Source organism: Rhodnius prolixus, unplaced genomic scaffold (genome assembly GCF_049639745.1).
Source record: "Rhodnius prolixus isolate KJV_2025 unplaced genomic scaffold, Rpr scaffold_7, whole genome shotgun sequence".
Taxonomy (NCBI): Eukaryota; Metazoa; Arthropoda; class Insecta; order Hemiptera; family Reduviidae; genus Rhodnius; species Rhodnius prolixus.
The window spans coordinates 12480760-12504730 of NW_027411582.1; the positions used below are offsets into that span (position 1 = coordinate 12480760).

At 31.0% G+C, this 23971-nt stretch overlaps 2 protein-coding genes and 1 non-coding gene across 15 annotated transcripts in view; 1 reads left to right on the top strand and 2 right to left on the bottom strand.

Moving 5' to 3' along the window:
- The window catches only part of LOC141447002 (ciliary microtubule inner protein 2B-like), a 43568-nt gene extending 31380 nt beyond the window's left edge, over positions 1-12188 (top strand). For 7 of the 8 annotated variants that reach the window (XM_074114127.1, XM_074114126.1, XM_074114131.1 and 4 more), the window contains 5 exons: positions 3563-3749; positions 8651-8733; positions 9976-10117; positions 11434-11567; positions 11656-12188. In XM_074114127.1, the coding sequence (XP_073970228.1) occupies positions 3563-3749; positions 8651-8733; positions 9976-10117; positions 11434-11567; positions 11656-11739 (630 nt within the window). In that variant the 3' untranslated portion in view covers positions 11740-12188. The remainder of the gene's footprint in view (positions 1-3562; positions 3750-8650; positions 8734-9975; positions 10118-11433; positions 11568-11655) is intronic. The other variant, XM_074114128.1, reaches the window with a different exon arrangement.
- Positions 12189-13836: 1648 nt separating this feature from the next.
- On the bottom strand, positions 13837-23898 carry LOC141446996 (uncharacterized protein C2orf42 homolog). 6 transcript variants are annotated; one of them, XM_074114114.1, is made up of 13 exons: positions 19773-20601; positions 19514-19684; positions 19312-19443; positions 18616-18792; positions 18371-18530; positions 18189-18295; positions 17515-17637; positions 17304-17409; positions 17093-17223; positions 15919-16101; positions 15234-15381; positions 14662-14782; positions 13837-14185 (listed from the first exon to the last, which is right to left on the bottom strand). In XM_074114114.1, the coding sequence occupies exons 1-13, from the start codon at positions 19983-19985 to the stop codon at positions 14182-14184; spliced, it is 1776 nt and encodes a 591-aa protein (XP_073970215.1). In that variant the 5' UTR covers positions 19986-20601; the 3' UTR covers positions 13837-14181. The 6 variants fall into 6 exon arrangements, with proteins under 6 accessions (XP_073970215.1, XP_073970213.1, XP_073970214.1 ...); XM_074114112.1 differs by lacking the exon at positions 13837-14185 and adding an exon at positions 23878-23898 and having other exon boundaries at positions 14652-14782; positions 19773-19979; XM_074114113.1 differs by lacking the exon at positions 13837-14185 and adding an exon at positions 23539-23556 and having other exon boundaries at positions 14652-14782; positions 19773-19979.
- LOC141447667 (U11 spliceosomal RNA) lies at positions 23567-23695 on the bottom strand. The gene has a single exon (XR_012454508.1). It is a non-coding gene; the product is annotated as a U11 spliceosomal RNA (small nuclear RNA).
- Positions 23899-23971: the final 73 nt, after the last annotated feature.

Genomic DNA, 23971 nt, shown 5'->3' on the forward strand with positions numbered 1-23971 from the left:
CAGAAAAATTTGTTATACGTTGTCATTCTGAATCAGGCTATTGGATCATAACAGGTTCAGATAAGGTATTAGTTTGGCAGGCTTCTTGTCTCAACTTATTACAACTTTATTTTTGGTTTATGATTTTTGAAGGAAATGATATTTGTTGAATATGGTATGGTTGGAATTTTCAATAACATATGGTTATATACAAAAATAACATTTTCCTATTTGGCATTGTGCAATCTCCTTCCTACTTCTGAAGATACTGTTATAGAGCTTTCTCATTAATTCACAGCATTACTCGAAACCATCGTGGAGACCTAATCTTGACAAAGAATCGATGTAGTTTAAAAAAGGAAGAAGTGCTTATATATCCGCAAATTGCTTCCCTATAAATTGCGTAAAAAACAAAGACTGGGAATCTGTTGAAAAAATAACTAGTGAAGAGTGTGAGAAATATATAAATAAATTGGATTAAGTATTGTGGGGCTCAATTGATAGATTACTATAAAACAATAAACCTTGTCTCTTTAACTATTTGGTACTTTATATAATCTGAAAAGATTAACAAAAAAAAAATCTTTGAATAATGTAATAATCTATAGAACACAGCCATTGGTTCATATTTAATTCTTAGCTATTTATTTATCTAATATTACATCCCTAGGTTCACACAAAACCGACCTTCTGATGTTCTAATAATGAATCCTTTTCTAAATGTGAAATCTATAGCACGCGATTTCTTGCTAGATCGAACTTATAGCGGATTTAATACAGATAGGACAAACTAGGAGCATTTAGAAAAAATGTAAAATAAAGCACGAGACGGAGGACCTGAAAGAAAACAATATATAGCAGCATTCAACGCCACAATGCTCAACTGTAACTTCAACATCAACAGTTCGAGGATAGTATACAAAGAAATATATTAGAGATGTTGTTTAAAGACATCCTTAATTGATTGAAAGACTAATGCAAATTAATTGAACCAATTAATTTGATTTAAACTAACAAAAATTAATTAGAAAACCTCCGTAACAAAAGATCAATCAAGAAATCAGCGTTTTAGTCAAAATCGTTTCAAATGAATTGCCAGTTTAATGAATCAAATAGATTTTTTGGTTTCTTGCGAAAATAAATATCTATTACTTTTTAACAAATTTCCTAGGAATTCGGATACTTCTATCTAGGTAGTGGGATAGTTACTCTATACTCTGAACTGCCACCTTAGAATGATGTATCACTTGTTTGAATATTTGCTTAATGTTCTATAAACATTTGCCGCCACAATAGCTATGAGAAAGAGTGTAAAGCTGTATTGTATTGAACGTGAATTTGTAAGAAACTTCATTAAGAATTTAGTTCACGGCTTACTTAATTTCGATCAGTAAATTAAAATCATTAAAGCTTAAAATTTAGATCAACATTTTGTGTCTTTATTATGTTGCTCTAGTCAAGCGCTGAAAAATCTTTAAAAACCTATTATCAGATGGAAAATTCCCAACGAATGATGCAAAGGACCAGAGGCGCTAGCGAAACACAGTAGCGTAAGGCTATAGAAGGTAACAAGGAGGCAGTTAAGTTTGCCAAAGTGGAGACCTTGCGAATACCATCATGCACCGAATAATTAATATTATTATCCATATTTTATATAAATGTAATGGTTTTCTACGGTGACACTTTGGGCCACGTGTAGCCTAAGTCTACATTTGTTGATATCTCATTTTGACTTCTTTTGGATATATTACTGGTAAGGTTTTTCTAGTCTTCGTGATTATCAAATTGTTATTTGAAAACAAAAAGAAGATCCAGTAATCACGTACGAGTCTTTTTATTTAAACAGATGATACACTTTCCTAACAATAATGCCCATCTCTAACAATGGCCTATTCACAAGATATTCAAGAGACAAAGCAGACGATGCAAGAATAGAATTACCTAGTTCCTTCTGCATTTATTTACGTTATATAATTATATTGTGGGCTAACTCTGTTTTGTGTTTTTCTATGTGTTGTTTTTATTTAAATGAATTTCCTTGTTTAAAATATTTAAGTCACACGTATATATCACGTAGATTGAAAGTAACTTCTTTTTATTTGTATTTAGCGGTTCCAGCCCCCTTGCGTGTGATATCTTTCACAAAAAAAATAAATAAATAAAATAAGTGCGTAGGTATTACCATTGTTTAATAGCAGTATTAATTTTTGGAAACTTGCTACAAATGTAGCAGAACTGTAAAAGTGTGCAGTGTTACATAAAAGCAGGGTGGATGTATTATTAAAATGAATCAGTAGGAATTAAATTGGTTTTAAAATAGTTTTTTATTATTAACTTTAATTAGAGAAAGGTTTTTCTTTACATGAATTTTACAACAATTTTATTTATATATACTTATAAAGAAATTGTACAACAAAAAATGTATTATAATGGTTATCTCTATACCATTAATAATTAATATATGCTTTTTAAAAAGTTTTATATATTTAATATTCATTTATTTGATTCAGATATAGTGTAATATATCATATTTAAGTAATAATGTTGAGTTCATAATGAAATTTTCGTGTTGAAAATGACTGTTAATTTTTCGAATCATTTCACGCATTTAGAAATAAAAACATTGACTCTATTCAGGTTACTATCGATGTTTTGTTTATAAGTGATGGTTACTCTTTTTTCCATTTTTTTTTTTAAATTGTTATATAATATTTTTTTGTTTCTCATTTTTTCATTACAGTTTATTTGTCAGCCTAGAAATTCTATTATGTGCCATTACGTAGAATATGACTAAAACTATTGTTCTTGATCGATAAAGTAATGATTGTTGGTTTTGTTTTTTCAATGTTGGCTTGCGTTTCTTGCATTGATAGGGTATTTCATGAATCGAATCAATTTTGTCTTATTTCTGTTATCAAAGACTTCAATGTAACTGCAAGTGCGATGACCAGCTTTTGATTGCATCTGATAGAGTAGATATTTTCTTAAATGACAAGGAAACTTATTGAATCTTACTCATCTAGTGAACAAAGAAAAAACTAATTGTACACTGTTTAGTGGAAATTAAGAACTGAATTAAAAACAGAAGATTTAGTATTATCCAGAAGTGACGAAGGAAAATAAGAAAACTGAGGAGCAAGTGAATTGAAGTTATAAGAGGGAAAATTGGCCGAAAGAGATGTTGGGAATGATTTGAATAGTTTGAGGAACAGCAGTTTGTGAAATGGCTTATGATTTTATATGGTAAAAGCCACTATTTTTTGATTGATTTTCTTACATCACGCATTTATGTTAGCCTAAGATTTTTATACATTAGTATTCCTTCTAATTTTTTTTTTAATTTTATTTATTTTTGTAAGAGAGAGTATTTTGATTCCCTCATTTGGGTTTTACGTTGTATTCATGTTTTAAGGGTTCTCGGAATTATTAAAAATGTTTTCGCGAATGATGTTTATCTCCCTCTCTGTTTTATACACTCGCAAGTTCAAATTTGAGCTTGCAGTTTGCACTTTATTCTGTTTGCAAATAATCTTTTTAAGAATTTATATTTATTTAATTTAATTTACTTTTTAAATTTGTTTAGGAGATGGGCGAACGAGGACTTTGGTCAAAACAGTTAACCGGCAAGGCCAGCTACAGGCAAAATGATCCTCTGAAGGGATTATTCCAAGCAGGTGAGTTAAGGCCTATAGAACGAGTCAAAGGAGAATACCAACTGAACACGGTTACACCGGGCAATAGAAGTCGCCCTTATATTTTAGGTTACACAGGTTCGTGGTTAAACAAAGAAAAAAAAATTCACGGACTAACGAGCCAGTCCGTAACAATTAGGTTGTGTTTGTGGCTTTATTTACATTTATTTTGCTTTGATAAATATATTTCTACGCCTTTTTTTTTCTGCTTGCGTTTATTGTAACACTTTTTTATTTACGCTAAAATAGTCTGGTTAAAACAAAAACAAAAAATCATATTCTAATAGTTTTAAATTTCAAAATAAACTAGAACAGGACGTAGGTTGAATTAAAATTTATTTTTAAATATATCATAATTCTCTTTTTCATTGAATTTCTCTTTTCTCACATGCTTTGAAAATATTAGATTAAAAAAAAATTGTGTCAATTAAGTAGGCGTAATAGACTGCACCGATAAATCAAAGCTTTCATATTTCAACCTAATTATTATCCTACCAATTATTATCATACCCGGAGTTAGGGTGAAAGGAAAAATATTATTCATAATAATATTTTCAGCTTCAGTGTTTGTTCATTTGCCCCAATTAAAAACTATACAAAATTATATGTAGCTATTTTCTTATTGGGTTTAAATAGGTAATTTGTTTTTCCTGAAAAGTTCTTTTAGGTAGCATAGTGGGACAAATGAGCTATCTAGCGGTAAAAAATCACAACAAAAACAAATGATTCTACATTGATATTTCTCCTAAGTTCAAGATTTAAATAACCATTTTATAATAGAATGTTAACAAAACCAGAAAGAAAGATATACCATTGACCTGTAAGAACATAATTTTTTTGTCTCGCAATGAATTTCAGTTGTAGGAGATCTTCTGTTCTGAGATATTGTTTTCGGTATTCCTAAACTTTTTCACGTTGGCAATGATTAAAATGGACGTTTTACCTTTCAGTGTTTTCCACTAGGCTGTTTTTGTGTATATCTTAAGGATAATGAAACAACATTCAATGCGAACATTCAGTAGAATTCACTTAGGGTTTAAAGACAAGCAACTTGTCGCGCTTAGCGTTCTTAAATCAAAACTTTTACAGCAGAACTTAGCAGTGGATTTACTTTTATCAAAACATCTGTCTTATTAATCTATAACTACTACATATCCATATACTCTTCTTTGCAACCTACGTAGGTAATAGAGTCAGGCAAAGTGTTTTCTGAATTATTAATACGGAGTTTTAATGATCAACCTTTTTGTTTCTTTCGAAATTGCAATATCAGTATTTCAATTCAAATTTATGATGGAGGTAGATCTGAGTGGTTGAATTTTAGTTTAGCATCAGTCAAAAGTAAGTTGTCGAAAATATAATACCTTAGAGTTATTAATACTATTTATTTTTTTCTTAAGTATAGTTATGTACAGCTGATCTTACGATAGTTACTGGTGCTTCTTAGTTCTTTTTAAAATGTCATTTTCAGACTTTTTTACAGCTGCCTCTTTTAGACTCCAAATTTTGACGCTGAAGCAGTTTTCTTGAGTTTTATAGAATTAATTAAGACCAAATTAGTTAAATTTTTTTGTTGCGATTAGTTCTTGGCGATGCAGGTGCAGCACCTAGGCCTCATTGATTATAATGTTTCGCGACACATAACGGTAGGGAATCAACAGAGGGGTTTGTTACATTGGAAGAGTTTTTTATTCATATCGTTTATATATAAATGACAAATCCGGTTATAAAAGCGTTAGAAACTATAAGTTTAATTATCTCTTTAGAGCTGAAAACTAATTTTGTGAATAAAGGAGCATGAAGATTAAACTGAACTTGAGATTATTAACTGAACTTTTATTACATTAATACAATTTCATTTTTTAGAATTATAATTTTGTTAGAAGGATGCTGTATTTAATTTTAGTTATAAAATGCGAATGTCAAGCATGTACTTGATTAACATCAACTGCGTAGCACACTGATTTTTCTACATTAGAAAATTCAGGCACTAATTAGCGTGATCTTTCGAACAATTTAGGTATTGTACAATAGCTTTTTTCTTTTTTTTTAATAATTCGTGTAATGAATTTTACTGTAAATCAACAATTCTGCAGCTCAATATTTTGGATTCAATATTGTAACATTTCTTAATTTTGGTTACCACAGCATGTTAATGGATCGTAAGTTTATGGTTAGGGTCACATGGTAATGTAACTGCAACTCCATTTTTTGGGTAAATCGAGCCGAAAAATTATAAAGTAGCTTTCTATCTAAAAAGTTTTGAAGCATCTATTAATAGGAGAAAAAATAATACTATTCAATTTCCTCACAAGATAAATTCAGGAGATAACCTAAAAGCGCACGATAGCATAATTCTCTGGCAAATTCTGTATGAAGAAGAAAGTGAGTTCGTTACTGTCGTTCAAGGAAAGAAGCCATTGGTGATAATATCGTTCATTCATATTCTCACAATGAAAAGGGTACATTAGCGTAAGTGATTATATCAATATAGCGTAGGCAGAAACACATTTGAAGCAACTGTAGATATCTTAAGAGTCACTAATTACTTCAACTTTACGACAGTCAGTATTTCTATTGATGATATCTTCAGATTTGTGCAGCATTCATTGCTGTTGGATTAAATTCCAGAAAGATTGGTCTGAAATGCCTAAACTTTGACTTTTTTTAAACAAAACAATTTTTTAAAATGAATACCATATTAATTATAGAAAAATGTTAAAACGTTCGTTTAGACGTTTCTAGGGAATCGAAGAGTTAAAATTATTTTTAAATTGAGATTATAGGCTCAAGTTTGGCTGGACGACAGGGTCTGCTGCAACACATAAGAACGTATAGAAGAGTAGAAGCGTAAGTTCTGATTTGAGTAATACCTGGTTCTTCGCCCATTAAGAACCCCCATTTAGTATGAATTCGGGTATTTGCAAAGAAAGTAAAAATTACAATATGTGTATAACTAGTGTCTTATTAAAATAAAATCAAGAATTTAGGAATTCATTTTTTCCCAAACTAAAATTAATCTAGTGTTGTACTTCCTGGATCGTGATAACAATTTTCAGCAACCCACACCATAATATCCTTGTCGCGGTTTATAAAATTAATCATAAAATAAACATACGATAATAGAATAAAATAAATTAATAATGAATAATAAAAGTAGCAATATTTTTAATGCCTATCTCCTCTTACTATAACAATAACAGTGTGTCAAGAAACGAGGTCATTGTACACCGTGTCCACCTTGGCGTTGCCTGGCAACAGTGAAACTCTGCGGCCCCGAAGAGACTAGTGACAACCTCTGTTATAATAAAAACTTAAAAAAAAACTAGTATTAGTTCGATTATATCAGGTCATTAAGATGTAAACAATATACTATTTTAATATTTTAAAAGGTACGTATCAGAACAAAACAAATAGTCTAGGATATTTCTATCAATATTTATTTACTACAATTTATGATGACGACAATTTGTATTTATTCTGTAATCAGTTTAATTAATTTGGCTTTAATAAATTTGAATACATAATAATAAATAAAGAAAATATTAGCTCAGCGATAAATATTTTTCTCTAATTTTTTTTTATGGTCAGGTGTTCACATGACGTACTAATATCATAATTATCGAAAATAATTTCAAATCTAAGTGATAGCTAATGTCACAAGTTCAAATACAATCTAGTCAACTCGTTTCTATCATGCTAGATCTGGATATCCAGAAAAAACGGATTAAGCAAGTCTTTTGTATTAACTAGCTTGAAACCCCAATACGGCCTCAAATTTGAAAAGATTTCCTTTTTTTCATACAGAAATAATTCCTGTCATACTTCCAAGAAGCAGCACTAGTGCTGATCTCACCTAGAATTCCTGACCTTATCCTCCCCTGGGGACCACTTTATATGGACGAAGATTTCATTGAGACAGTGAAACATATGGACAGTGGAGACAGCCAGAAAGATCTTCTAGGTCATTATGATGACGGCTTTCAGTTAATATTTCTTGAAAACTATAAGTTCAATTCACTCAAATCTAAATTCTGTAAAAGTGTATTCAATTTTAAATTTTAACTCGTTTAACTAAAAGTCTCCCGTATTATTAATACTTAACAGTACATTTCTGTATATTCCAGAACTTAACTTTTTTTGTTGTGAACGTTTCTTTCATTTGGGCATCGTTGAACTTGAGAACTAGGTAGAGTTAGTGAAATCAAGCACAAAGGTTCAATAATTTTACAGTAATTATGTGTAACGAAAGTAAGGTCATTAATGTTTATTGTAATTTAGGGTGGGATTGGTAGTAGATAAAGTATAATAAAATCAAATAAAAACCCATTTAGAGATTCTTCTTTGGTGCCCAATCAGTTGCATAAAGTACTTTCTCTCGCGTTTTTACTCGAAATCAGAATATACAAGTAATCGTTACAGTAATCGATATATATATATACATTGCCTTGGCTTCCATTGAGTCCTATTAGCAGAAGAGTATGCTCCATGGTGACAAGACATGAATTGCACATCATAACACTTTCTATCTATACTTTTTTTTTATTTTGGAAGAATTATTGCTTATTAATTTCGTATTTCGGAACGATCACAATTTAAAATTTGTAACATAAACAGGAAGTTGTCAATCCTGAGATGTGAACGAATTATAATCCTTAAATAACCACTATAACACAAATTAATTAAGCACATGTTAGTTATTAAGTTCCCCTTTAATTGATATTTAGAAAAAGAATTAGTTTTTTTTACGAGATAACATAACATAATCTTTAATCGAAATTAGCAATGTTCGTAATTAGACTAATGCCATTTGAAAAGTAAACTATCTTATGAAACTAGCTTTGCAACAAAATTTATCTTCTAAATTATTATTTTCTTTCAGCCAAAGTACAACTTGAATTTTAGAAATTTTTTTTTGAAGTCTTAAAATCTTAACATGCTTTCTTAAATGCAAAAGTTAAAATTGGACTTTTTTATAGGTTTCATTCCTGGTATGAATTTTACTTATGGGAAATCTTATGCCCAGGCAGCTGATGAAAGTATGACGAAATTTACAATCAAGGTAAGATTTTCAATAAATACTTTTTTTTTTATCGGCTATTTTCCCCTCGAAGATGTTTATTGTGGTGAAAGTGAATAAAAATAAAGTGGATGGTGGATGAACTTTGTCATCATCTAAGAATTCCTAGATTGAAAGGTTTGTAAAAATTTCATCTTTGTCACTTATGTTTATAACGTTCAGAATAATATAAGTGACATAACTTCATAAAACTCTCAACTTATTTATTAAATCTTTAGATTAGATTAGATTAAATTTGGGTGGCCTCAGGGCCTACGCCACTGCGACCCCTTTGGGTCTATTGTGGCTCCCCTAACTTTAAAGCTCACCCTCCAGAACTGTCCTTTTAATTAGACTCTTAATGCTGGAGAGCGACTCTTGGGTAAAGCTCACAGGCCTTGGTTTTTCCTCCCCGAGAAGTAACATCCTTAGCCAAACAAGCCCCTCACAATGGCACAACACGTGCAGTGCTGTTTCCTCCTCTTCCTGACAGAACCTACAAAGGCTATCATCTGCCAGGCCCATGCGATGCATGTGTTTTCTGAGTCTGCAGTGGCCAGTTAATAGACCTACAATCATCCTGATAGCCCCACGTCCTTGGCGGATTAATTCTGCAGTCAGCCTCGGCGAATAGCCTTTAATAAACTCCTTCGCCTGTCTCTGTCCAGTGGTGGCAGACCCAGGGTCCCAGGTTCAGGGCACCCAGACAGTCCCAAACCAGTTTTGAGTTAACCTGATAGGAACTAATTGCCCGTAGAGCAGCCTGACTATCCGAGAAAATTACGACTTTAGAATTAATAATTCCTCGCCCTTCAATCTCGGTAGCACAGAACCTAATTGCAGCCAGCTCAGCCTGAAAAACCGTAGCTAGCTTCCCTAGGCTAACCGAAAAGCTACATTTCGGCTTCACCCCGTACACTCCCTCCTCCATCTTGGAGCCATCAGTGTACCTATTAAATCTTTACTTTTGTATCAATTAACGTTTTAATTTTAATAAATACTAATTTGTATCAATGGTTCTACCTACATCCCAAAGCACTAGCATGCCTTAGTATTGTTTCTTCTTCGAAAAGTCTTAAGCATTTTGTGCTAATGTCATTCAATTCCTGATTTCCATAACATAAGCTACATCTTTACTTACGTTTTCCTGAACTGAGCTTTGCATCCCTGCTCGCTTACATCATGTAAATTTTATTAATCTATTCATAGTGAACACTAGTAATATTTTGTATTTATTTTAAAAAGAAAGCAGCACTAGAAAGCAAAAAAGCTCTGGAAACGACGCTAAGAAATCGGGAAAGGCAAGAACAAGTCATGCAGCCCACTTATCCTCATGATAAACTCACCGAAGCCCTTATGGATTATGATTGCAAACATAGATATAAAGGTATTACATTTGGGTTTATTTGTTTTTTGTTTTATGTTCTAAATAAAAATTGTACAGAAAGTTTATGTCAATTTGGGCTTGTCATTTAGACGCTCAAGTTAGGAAACCTGTTATGGGAAGTGTTGAATATAATATTATGACGATCAACCCTTGAATAACTTTTCTACCGGACAGTTTTAATCTATTATTGGTTATGGTTATTCAATTATAATATTTTTTTCGATCTTGTGTTACAAAAGTTACGATAGGTATTTAATTAGATCATTTTACGAAAACTCATATGATTCAAGTAAGCAACTAACTACTTATTAAATTGATATTGGTTTGTAGTAAATCGATACTTTTCAAGATTTATTTTATGCATTCTAATTATTTTTTTTAAATTACAATATTGGCAATTAAATGTGCGGTAAGTTCTTTCATAAATTACAGTTGATTAATGTAAATACTGGAAGTTGTATTATCACTGTAAAACGCATCTGATTGGAATTTAATAATTGAAATAGTGCAAATTACTGGTTTTTGAATTTTAGAATGAAATTATCATATTTAACGTGAAGCTAGCGATATCTCTCTCTTTCTAGATTCATTTAACAACAATCAGGTGTATGTGTAAACGTGTACGATGTGTACACACACCTCTTGCAAGACAATTCAAAGAGTCAGTATATTTTGGCTGCCTTCACTGAACTGATATAATTCTTCCAAAGTATCGTGGCATTTAAAAACTCAAGGTATAATGTATTTCATGCCGGTAAAATCTTCTTTATCTCAATGCCCAATCTCATCTCGTCAACCAATTTTTGATATGTAGTGCGAGCGAGATCTTATAGAGTACTTCTTTGAATAATTTTGACTATTTTCCTCTGCATCTCCTAGACAGCTCGGATACGGTGTTGTTCTCATTTTCCGTGTTAACAAGTAAATAAGCAATGCGTTATAATCTGAAAGGTATTGGTCATTAAGGCAGTAAGATGTTAACAGTCCAAGTCTGTTACATCACCAGGATAACCTTGTAATTTTCCCTAATCGCTCGTATGTAGTTTAAAAGCATTAATAGTTATGGAGGAAGTCGCAAAATGCCAGCCTCTTACCATCGGTTTTCAGGTTTTGTCATAAATCATGGTGTCAGAAGAAGCAGTAGAACTAAAAACGGTACATTAAACTATGAACTTTCTTATTTTTATCTATTTTGCTATTTACTCCTCTACGTAACACTCACAAGTTATAAAAATAGTATTCTAATCGATTTTGACAAATTTATAACCTACTTTTGAACTATAAAAAGCTAGTTTTCATGTATTCTAATGTTTCAGATGAACATATCTCTCCAGAACAACCACCGATTGCTGGATATACAGGGCACATCCCAAGAATTAAGTCTACAGAAGCATCTCTTAGCCAGAGGTATCATACTGCTGCAAAGAGAGGGCTGTACCTTTTGCAACAGGTTCATAATAATTTTCATTCAGAATTTTTTTAGTATTTCGGCGATTGTTGAAGAATGAATTTTATTTACATATGTAAATTATATATAGGACCGGCAACGACTGAAAGCAGTAGATAACTTCGAGACGTCACTATCTAAAGCAAATCTACCAATTCAGACAGCAGTTTTCTAAAGTTAAGGAAGTTTAATCTGTAAGCAAAACAAAACAAAAAAAAAATGGAAGCATTTGTTAATACAGACCTTTTATTTTACGGCTACTGTCAATTCAAGTGACATGAGGTGAAGAACCACATCAATAAGGCTGAAATTAACAATAACATTTTTAATGGATTTTACTTGTTTTTGTACTCCAGTGATGTGGCAATATTTAAGCAATATTGAATGAAGCATCCTAATTGAAATAATTATTTCTGAAATTATAAGTTATACATTTTTTAAAATTTAATTGTGGTTTCTTAGCCAGAATTTTTGATAGCTAAAGAAATACTGGCTTCAAGAATTGAAAAGAATGGATATGTTGTAAATTTAAACATTTATATTATCTGTTATTTTATTTTGTCATTTGTAAATTATTGTATATTGTTGTTAAAAATTGATCTTGTTAACAAATTTTTTTTGGTATATTTACGTTCATTTAAAATCCTATAATTCTTGGAACTACCTGTTGTCAGTGGTGGTAGGAACCACTTTGCAGAAACTTGGACTTGATGCACGACCTCACTTTTCCCCACCATTCGATAAGTGTAAAGTTAGCGAAATCCTAAAAAAAGTGCTTCTATTAATAATTGAATACAAAAATTGAGTTTAACAAAAACAAAGGTCCAGCGATAGAAACTTTCAGTTACGAAGTAGTAGGACAGTTTCAAAACAAGTTTTTTCCTTTTTTTTTTTGAAAAGCTAGACAATAATGGTTCTTTAAAATGAAAACGCCTAAAGCAAAATTGTTGATTCTGAAAGAGCAAAGTTATTGATTGAGTCCCTCTTGGATTTTTAAGAGGGTACTGGTTTCCTCTCGAACACAGTTTTTATTGGATTCGTGTAAGAAATCTAACAACTACTTCTTTGTGGCTACCAACATTCGTGAAGGAAGAAACTTGGCCACTGCAACAGAAGCTATTTCCTCTTATTATTAATAAATCCAAATCAAAACGAAGAAATTGGAAGTTTTTTATGCAGCCATCTGCAAGTTTACTCCGAATTTCGTTTATTCCCCAGGAACGTGCATGATTTCATTCTTCACCTAAAGGGTAAGTTCGTAATTTTTCTTAAGTGCATTATGTAAAAATTTTGTATTTTGCTAAGAATCAATAATTATGTTTTAAAAAAAATTACGCAAAATTTACTAAAGCTTAGAAAGTTCAGCTTATTTTGAATTCTCTTTTTCTTCCGTTAAGTTTTCAAAAATGTTTTATCCATTTATAAAGAAAAAACATTTCTAACATCTTTCAACAGACTTAACTTTCTTCCTTTGTTCATCGTTGTCCGGTATGACGGCATTTCATTAAAACTTAATTTTAAACTTCATCGTGCATTGAATGATTGCGTCAGATTAATTTATGACTTCCTGGTTGACTGCAATATCACCCTATTTTATAATCGATCATCATGAACTTCTCTTAACACATCTGATGGATCCCTGCCTCTGTTTGTAGTTTAAGAAGACACTCTTTTTAAAATGAGCCCATTCTTTTACTTAAAATACGTCACAACTAACTAATTCATCGTTGTGTTGCTACAGAAAAAGTATTAAGATTTGACTAAGTAAATATAATCTTCCTCCAGTTTTCTTGTAGAAATTAAAATTTGTACTTTTAAACCTGTATGCTGATAATAAATAAGCTTACTAAATTTAAATCTTCTTTGTAGAAAAAAAACTTTCAGGTAATCTTTTGGAACACTACAAAGTAACAGTGTTTTCTTCGTAATCTTCACGGAAACACGACTATACGCTTCAAAAAATTTAAGGACAGAATTGGATTTCTGAGTCTCTGGCTTACTTTTCAGTCTCCATTATACTACTAACTGAGCTAATCTCTTCCCTCATTAGTAGATTATTAGTTTCATCGTGACCACTAATTATCTATGAGACACTAATCCAAGCCTTACTTTGATTACCTACCATCTGTAATTTCATTACAGATTTGAAGTTCACAGATACTTTTCTGAGACTCTTTGCATCCAATTTGGTTTGACAATAAGTAAATAGGTGAATTTACAAAAGATCAAAAGAAAGAAATTGAAGGAGTAGGGTGGAATAAAATTAAAAAACTAAATAGTTATTTTGTTTTATTCCATTTAAGCAAATTGTAACAGCTAGATAGTTTACTTGATTTGAGTTTAACGTAAGTTTAAAATAACTGTTTTAGTTATATTCTTCTAGAATTTTAAAATTTTTATTAATTTTGTTTTTTTAAATAACTTGTAAAAAATAAATATTTCTTAACTTGTATGGATATTGACATGTGACGTTTCTAAACATTTTTAAAATAGTTTGCTACGTTACTTCTATTTTACATTGCACAAATATTAATCAAAATTTCTCCAGTCTCTTTTCTCTAAAAAATTCTTCAATCCGTCTATTCATTCCAAGAGGGTCAGCATAAACTACGTATCTTCAACTGTAAGCAAATAGTATTAATTAATAATAAATTATTAAACAATATTATATTCTCATACTTTTTGAATGAAGAGAAACTACAAAAATATCATGAGCATAATTGTTGAAAATACAGAATACTTCTCTTTCCATAATAATAGGGACTAGCAAAAATAAAATCATGGAAGAAACGAATGGCCGAACACATTATAGAATACCATTGAAATATCAAAGATCTAGTGTGCATCAATGTTTTTGGCGTGAATAAACAGATAATAATTCTTGAGCATAATACGCGTTACTTTAGATAAATGAGATAAAATTACATAAAATGATCAATTCTTTATCAACATGCTAAGCAATAATTTCTACAGTTTAAATAAGAATTTTCAACCGTGAGAGAACATTTTATAGTTCATCCTACCTCTGTAGGTTGTATTAAGTACAATATAATTAAGTTATTGTATTATTTAATAATTACATTTCTACTATACGTACTCAGGACTGTGTCCATATTCAAATGTGATCTTCAATTCTCCAATTTTTGAAATAGGAAGAACATTGGGTGTCCAGTCAATTGAAAGTACTGATGGTACATCTTGATCTGGTTTAGTTTTACCTGTTAACAGACAATAATTATGCTTTGTGAAGTTGCCTTCATTGAAGATATCGTCCTAGTTCCAGATTCTGGAACATCTAGAATTTGTTAACATTAATGGAGAACTTGGTTGGAGAGTTTAAAAAGTTTACCATAAATTAAGAGGTTTAAGTAAAGATTACACCCTTGTTTTTTTAATTCTCAAATTTTTATATATTTGCAGAATAATGCAATTTTCAATAGTAATGATAATAGGTGTGACCAGCACTGGTTGGGAGTTTAGCACCTGTTGATATAAGCCATAACCAACATTCACATTGTCACTCCTTACAATTAAGACTCATACAATGTACACAGTGGCTACAGAGCCAGTTGCCAACTGTTACAATTTGCAGACACACACAAATTCAATCCAAACAACATTAACTTTAAGGAAGCTACTCCAGCCTAAGAAAAATATTGTAAAATTTACCTATCTTTAAATAAGTTTTGAAATCCACAGGCCTAATAGTAGCTTCACCTTCTCTCTTGGCAACTCCTTCTTGAATATCACATGGCTCAATGTCATCATAGGTACCATCAGCTTTTAATATAAATCCACGTTTTACATTAAGTAACATCTGGAAGCAGAAGTTACATTGCAAATGAATAAGACTGAAGGCCATAAGTTAAAAATTAAAATTCACGTTAACTTTTATCAAATAATAACGACAGATTATAAAGATTACAAAACATAAATTTAACACAATTATTATGAAAAAATAATAACAAAAGGCATTGAATTCCCTGTAAATAAGAAAACGAGAAAAATGTTTGAAAATAAAAAATCCCCGATAAAGAAGTAAGTAAATTTTATACGAAAATAATTAGTTTTTGTCAATTGAGCCCACCTAAGGAGGTGTATATCTTCGCATAGTTGCGATCAATGATTCTTGCCCAAATATTAAATCTATTCTCCTGTAACACAGTACATTTTCATCTGTCTTCAGTGTGGTTAACATAATGTAAGGTAAAAGAAATTTTGCCAAGCTTTTGACCTATTAGTATTTTGTAAATAAAAAATGGTAAATATGTTTAAATTTAGTTTAAAAAAAAAAAAAAAATTCAATACGGTTAAATTAAATAAAAGTTAATTATAGGAAAAAACAATAACTTACCAATGGTGTATCAAATATTGCTTTCGCGTGTAAAATATTGCTAATATGCCAGGTATAATTATAGAATGTTCCTAAAGGTGGTGCATTTTTCCTCGTAAAGGTTGTAACCAGATTTGGTAATCTTTTACGCCTCACTATCACGGACGGAGCCATTAAACGTTCCAAAAAACAGTCAAAAAAAGCCTAAGAAAATTTGATTAAAATTATTGTAATTTTTTTTTTTTAATTTTAAAAATGCATTTAATCTTAATTACAAACATGCTCAGCAAAATAAATAAATAAGCAAAAATCGAAGTCAAGAACACTGTTTAATTATTGCAATTCTAAAGTTACAAATTTTCGTAAATCTAAACATAAAATTGAGGCCTACATATTTTATTAAGGTTTCTAAAATTTATTATTTATGATAAAATGGCAGACAGCAAACGATCTAACTTGTTCGGAGTTTGTTAGGAAGTCGAGCAATCAGATTCCCCAGAATTTTTCTAAAATAACAGAAGTAGGCTATTCTTATTCCGAGTTGAAAGGAAATCTGTGCAGACTTTTTCAATTAAATTTCAAACACCATGAATATATACAATAAATTGGCATTTCTGGTTACCAATTTTTTTTTTTTCAAACTTGGAACTCGAGCAATTAATTGACTATTACTGATTTTTACACAATTAAGACGAAGTAACCTTAGAAAATCTAGAAAAAAGTAATTGACCTAGGAAAACGTTGCAAATAGAAGTGATGGACGTTTAGATAAGTAAAATATATAAGAAGTTAAAACATATTAGCTAAAAACAGCTGGCCGAAAGATTAGTTTGGAAAGCAACCAAAATGGAGTATACTAAATTTTAGCTTCCTGAATAAGTATTTTGTTTTCGAAATAACACAAATAAAACATGTGATAACATTTATACATCTTTTGCTGTTGGGATTGGACAGGAAAATAACCTAGAAGTTGAAGGGAAAGATTTAAACGGATTAACTAGTTTAAGTATTAGGGATGAATGTTCAGATTTAAAAGAATATCTGATACGAAAAAAAGTGGGAAGAGGATAAGAATAAACAGTGGAGAGGAGAAGTTTTAACTACCAGTTAAAGCAGTTTTAACTACATATTGTTTAGGTAAGAGCAAGTTTATTTTCCAATAAATATTTTTAAAAACAAAACAAAAATCACTTACATGAGGAGCATGGAATACGAGTGGTTCAGGCTTTCCGTCGAATTGAAAGTGCATTGTTTGATTGATTCGTTCTGTGACAGATGCTAACCATTCAATAAAGGTCATTTGAACCTTACTCTCATCAACAGCTTCTGAATAATTATTATTACAATAATAATATTTAAGGTACCTTCATTTACACAAAATTTAATCTAAATCAACCAAAAATTACCATCTGAAATGTGCAGTTGTTTTCTTAAATCTTTCTTTAGAAATTTTTTCCCAGAATCACCCTGTTTATTAGTAGTTCCTCTTTTTCTCTTTTGGGATTTACTGAGCTGCGAATGAATTTAATATTCCAGTTAAGTCTGAATTACAGGAACAATCTCATACAGAAAAAAAATAATAATAATAAATAAATAAAAGGGGAAAAAGAAAGAAACCTCTTCCTGCTTTAAAGGTATTTCATCCGCTTTAATAATCACTGATTCTAAAGCTTGATGATCTAATCCAGTTTCTAATTCATGAGTAATGTCTTCTACAACAGTTGTCAGCCTATCGAAATCCTAAAAAAAAGTTATTTTAGATAATTAATAATATTAAACCTTACAATAATTATTATACCTCCGACTTTTAAATAGAGAAGTTTCAATGTTTAAGATCATTTGAGATCTACTTAACATACTGCAGATCTCTGGACAATATTCCATCTATCATAGACAAAACACTGACCAATCATTGTCAGGCTATTAGAAGCGATTCAACATTCACCAATTCAACAAATATTTTGATTTTAACAAACTTAATTTGATAGACTTAAAGAAGTATTTGGAGACTTTTAATGATTCAATCATGCAAATAAAAAAATGATTAAGACAGGGAAAGAAGAAGGTGGTATAGGGGTGCAGTTCCTTGTTGGTCAGATTGCCGAGTATTAACAAGAGAAATTATTTAGTTTTTTAACCGAGACCTGCTTTTTATTCTCTCTTATTAACAATCGCTTTGAGATTAGCCATAAAACTGCCTAGAATTAACACAAAGCCTCTCTGGTTGTGGTGCCCTGGGGAATAGGACCAGCCCCTTACCTCTATAATGAAGTATATCTTGGGTACTTTACCTGTGAAATATCTGGCAACATCATATCTTTTGGTAATACACTCTCAACACTATCATGTCCTATCTCACTTTCAAGTATAGCTACAAAATGATTCTGTTCTTCTTCAGCTAAAAAAAAAAGTAATTACAAGTTTTTTAATTACAATTTGCTAACAACTATATCATTAACGTACTGAATTTTACCTGAAGAATTTAGATCTAAAGTGAAGCTTTCAGGAGCCCTTTCTTTCATAATAAAGCTACCAAATTCTTCCAAACATTTGTCATTGCTTGCAAATGCCACTATGCATGAATAGTAGTGAACACAATTTCTTATACTTTCATTAGGTGATTTAGATTGATTCTATTAATAAATCAGTCATAGAAAACATTAATTTGAACTATTTGTACACATTATTAACAAATAAAGAACAAAATTAAATAATTACCTTAGGAGTACATGCGCAAGAGAAATTATTTTCTTTCAATTTAGTCGATGGAAAAAATGAGACATGAAGAAAACCAAGAGGATGTTTTGTAGTAACTTTGCACTTTACAGCCATAATAGATTTAGAAACCCTCTGCACTAGAGGTCCTGGTGTTTCGAGCGCTAACTGCCATATCGCCTGCGAAGTTTTAATATTAATGTTAACCTTTCTGCAGGATCTTACACTTTATACTTCCTTATTCTACCTAATAATCTACTTATCTTTTACTAATTTATTTTGCTTTTAAAAATAGCTTTTAATTCAAATTCTCCAACCTCAAGAGAACCATCCAATCATCTGAATAACATCCTCTTTCAACGCTATCATAAGATAAGAACTACCCATTGCTTCACACAAGCCTAATACCACTAAATTTTTGTAATGGAGAAAAGAACATCTTTCAAGTAAGCTCTCGAGTAAGCTATACTTGAAACTTAAACAGAGAATTCTTAAATAAAGAAGGCAAAATGTTTACACAAACCGTTAGGGTTCACAATGAAATTTTCGAAAATATAAATGAAAGCGAAAATATTTTACCTATTAAGTTATCAATTACATTTTACCATTTTCATCACTTGTGTACTATAAAATTTCAAATAAATTACGACTAAAACATCCTATCTTTTCCCAACTATTAGCAAATCTCAAAATACTCACCTCTTTCATTTGATTACTTATACTTAGAGATTTTAGCACATCACTATCTATAGGAAGGACCTGGGCATCAGCACAACATCTCATGGCAGACTGAATATGCTGACAGGTTGTAACAGACATAGCTTGCCTTTCCTACAATAAAAAAATAAGTTTTATTCTATTTCTTTCAGTGATTACAGCTACTGGTCAATGAAATACTTACGTGGCACTTTAGAATGTTTGTGTTAAATAATCTTTGGCATGATTCAACGAAACAAACTGACATTTGTAAAAGATAAGCTGTTTCGTTTTCACCAAGACTAGGCTGCACTGCAGGCAATTGAACAAAACCTCTGTAATCAGGACCTTTGTCTCGCACACGCACTGAGAAAATCTTAAAATTAGAATTTCCCAACGATTAGATAAATTTACTCCTGAACTAAAAAATTGCACTTTCAAAAATACACTTTTTTCATTGATACCTGTGTTGATAAACCAGTGTCAAGTTTAGCAACTTCCATACTCTGCTTCCTTTTCTCTCCAGCCTCTTTAAATACCATATCACAAGCTTTATTCTTACAACTTAATCCTCTAATACCATTATAAGTGCCACATTTCGGGCATTTTCTTATACCGCGAAGCGTAGATCTTCCTAAATCTGACAGCATAGCCCTCAATCTATCTTCATTCTGCATTTTGACAATTATTTTTACTTACCCAGAACCAAAAGATTTCCTCTAGAAAATCTTCAGGATTCCAGTCATGTATAAGCCTCGTAATCGAATTTTTCAACTCCAAAATAACTTAAAACGGAAATATATAGTTTTGTGACTTATAATTGCAAATGTAACAAATTCATTTTAAAATACAAAAAATGGAATTAAAATCAGGATGAGGTTATTTACTGGTTACATTTCAACTAGGTTAGGCTTATTGGAAATTAAAAACAACTTAATTAGTAACTTATTGTTTTATTTATGTTTTAAATGAACTAAATAAATTTTGTCACTAATCACTGATTAAAACATATCATTAGGAGTATATGCTAACTGGACTTATTGAGTAATTCGGTTGAATACTAAATGTTTATTCAATTATTATACGTAGATCAAAACAAATTTTCAACCATAACCTGGTTTTGTTTGCTTATTCAATCAAATTAAAGAGATCATTAAAAAATGGACACCTCATTCTGGAATTTAAGGTAGAAAGTAAATTACTTGGTATTTTACATTTTAATACCAAACACACATCCATAGCTGATAAAACTTCACCCGAACATTAAATGTAAAAATAAATAAATAAAAAGCATGAATCTACCAGCATGTAACTGTTTCTTTCATCTTAAAATTCTCTATTTCGCTATTACTATTTACGCATTATTTCTTCAGTGCATCGAATTACATATTTATCAATCTTTAATTCTATAATTTTTTTTTTTTTAATTTTACAAAATTTCCTAGTTCCAATGAACCTGGTATAATTTAGTGTTTTCTGCTTAAAGCGCGCCCCTCATGTAAAATACAATTCTAAAATATTATCTATGTATCCAAAATACCCATTATACCCAGTACCCAATAGACACTTGGTTTCATTAATTTTATTTCACTATTTTTCAAAAAATATTTAACTATGGATAGCTAGTAACAACGTATGTAACCTCCCTCTCAGTAACCAGTCAGTGTGGATCTGTGGATCGGAAACTAAGTTGATGTTCAAATGACCAGTCAATATTTAAGTTTGCCCTATTGCTTTGGCTTTTAAAAATTGGACATGCAAAGATGAATTAGTTGTAGTAAATAACAATTTGATGATAGAGATACTATTGAAATTATAAATAAATAATGGGTTAAAACTATTAATATGTACACTGGGCCAAAAAAGTCTGTGAACACTAACCTAAATTTTATTACTTTTATTATTATCTTATTAGAAACTTCTTTTATTTTCAAATGAGATATACTATTCGATAGAGAGAAACCAGAGTTTTCATTTTATATTCAATCTTTTATTTTTGTTCAGCAGGAATATCACAATTAAATGTTTAACAAAACAACACCCCAAACGAATGCAAAAAAAGTCTGTGAACACTTTGCAGAAATAAATCAATCTTACACATTGTACGTGAATTATAAATTTTAAAAACTTGTAGGACCTCCTATGTTCCTAATCACTTCCAACAAGCGAGCTTTCATCGATCCTAATAATTTTGTGGTCGTCAATGTTGGAATTTTATCCCACTCTTCTAAAATAGCGTTTTTTAGTTGTTCACGGTTTCTTATTCCTCGTTTATTTATTTGGCGGCTGATTTCATCCCACAAATGTTCTATTGGGTTAAGGTCTGGCAATTGTGGAGGGGTGTTTAGGCGCCAGAGTGTATTATTTAAAAGCCATTCCCGAGTTTTTAGTGCGGTATGTTTCGGGTCATTGTCTTGTTGGAAGACAAACGTTCCCTCCAACCCTAATTTTTTTGAATTTTCGTTTAAATTGCGTCTTAATATATCCACATACACATATTGGTCCATCATACCATTAATTAGATCTAACTTGCCCACTCCTTTAGCACTCATGCACCCCACACCAGAATGTTGCCTCCCCCATGCTTAAAAGTAGGCTTCATATTTTTCATTTTCATAGCTTCATTTCTTTTTCGCCACCTTTTTGTCGTCAATCAGACCCACATACATTGAATTTCGACTCATCTGAAAAGATTACGGTTTCCCAGAAACTAGAAGGCTTAGAAACATATTCTTTCGCGAAATCCAATCGGCGGTTACGATTTATCTTATTGATTAAAGGTTTTTTCCTCGGGACTCGACCGCAATAATCGTATTCATGTAATTTATTTCTAATTGTCTGTGGTGTTACGCTTACACATAACCACTTGATAATTCTTGACTGATTTTTTGAGCGCTTGTCCTGGGTTCTTCTCGAACAGACTTCAGAATTTGCCGTTTATGAAAGGAATTAAGTTTTGGTGGCCGTCCACTGCGTGGCCTACTAATCACATTTCCGTACTTTTTAATTATATTATGCACCGTTAAAGGGTTTTTTTGAACTATCTTCCCTATTTCTCGAATACTTTTTCTTTCATTTCACAACGTCACAATAAGTTCTCGAATTGGTCTGGGAACTTCCATATTAGTGGTTAAATATGTACTAATTAGATTATTTATTCACAGAACTGACTGTAGTGGTTTCTACAATACAATAGAGAACTTTCAAACTTTATTCAATCGTTTTTCTGTTTGTTATCTTAATGTTTTTACATATTTATACAGCTGTTCACAGACTTTTTTTGCATTCGTTTGGGGTGTTGTTTTGTTAAACATTTAATTGTGATATTCCTGCTGAACAAAAATAAAAGATTGAATATAAAATGAAAAACTCTGGTTTCTCTCTATCGAATAGTATATTTCATTTGAAAATAAAAGAAGTTTCTAATAAGATAGTAATAAAAGTAATAAAATTTAGGTTAGTGTTCACAGACTTTTTTGGCCCAGTGTATGTACACCCTACAAATTTAATGAGAATAGAATTATTGAAATCTCTAACTTTAGCAATACTGAAAGATGTACAGGAATTAAATACTGAATTAAGCTGTTACCGGCTGAAACAAAACAAGAACTATAAAACTATAAATCACCCACTTTCCAAATGGACTGTGTGAAACTGTAAACAAGAGCTTGCTGAGATCACAATTAATATTCTACTCTTCATACCTGGTAAACGGAACTCATTAGAACTGGGACGAGTGGTGGTATATTTATTTTATTTTCATTTACACTCTCAATAAAAACCAAGTGACTATGTCACTAAAAAACAAAAATTCTAATGAATACATTATAATGACATAATATCATATCCAAAAATAGATACCTCTTTACGTTCATATGATATTATTTCCTATTTGTGAATTCGTAAAACTAGATGTGACGCTTATATTTCCAGAACTGACAGAAGTTTTGATTCTTTAAGTTTTAATATCTTAATTGACTTGCTCTTAATAAGTAAACTATGCTACATAGTCGAGTTTGAAGCTGATCTTTTGGGATATTGTGCACATGGTGAAACATGTAGGACCGAGAGTATTGGTAATATTGGAACACTGGGTCTTTGAACACATATGTATAGTAAAGAAAATAGATGATAGTAAAGCGACAGGGTTTGAATAATGGGTAGTTATACTACATAACATACTGTTGACCAGAATATTTAAAATAACCGGTAATTACCAAATGGACTAACCATAATGAAATTCTATCTTGTACATCGGACGAGCGCCAGTGCACATTGACAGCCAGCAGCCCGTTAATTTTAAAAATTGTGTGCTGGGTATGTCTTGATATCCATACCCTACGCGCATTTAAGCACGCATGCCATTCAAGTAGCAAACACCCTTTAAATTAGTAGAATCATAGGTGACAACAGAACTTGATACCAATTTCTTAAGTGACCTATCCGGTTAGGAAGCGTTGGAATATTTTCTCAAAGTAAGTTGTGAATTGTTAGTCAATCACCGAAAGTAGCGAATTAACTATTACTAATTTTAGTAACATTTTAAAATATTATTCATTGAACTACGACCTTCATTTGATTGATACAATGAAAATCTAGAAGTTCCTAAATAGTTTTCCATGACCATGAGACATTAGCACTCCATGTAGCCTGAAAATGTACT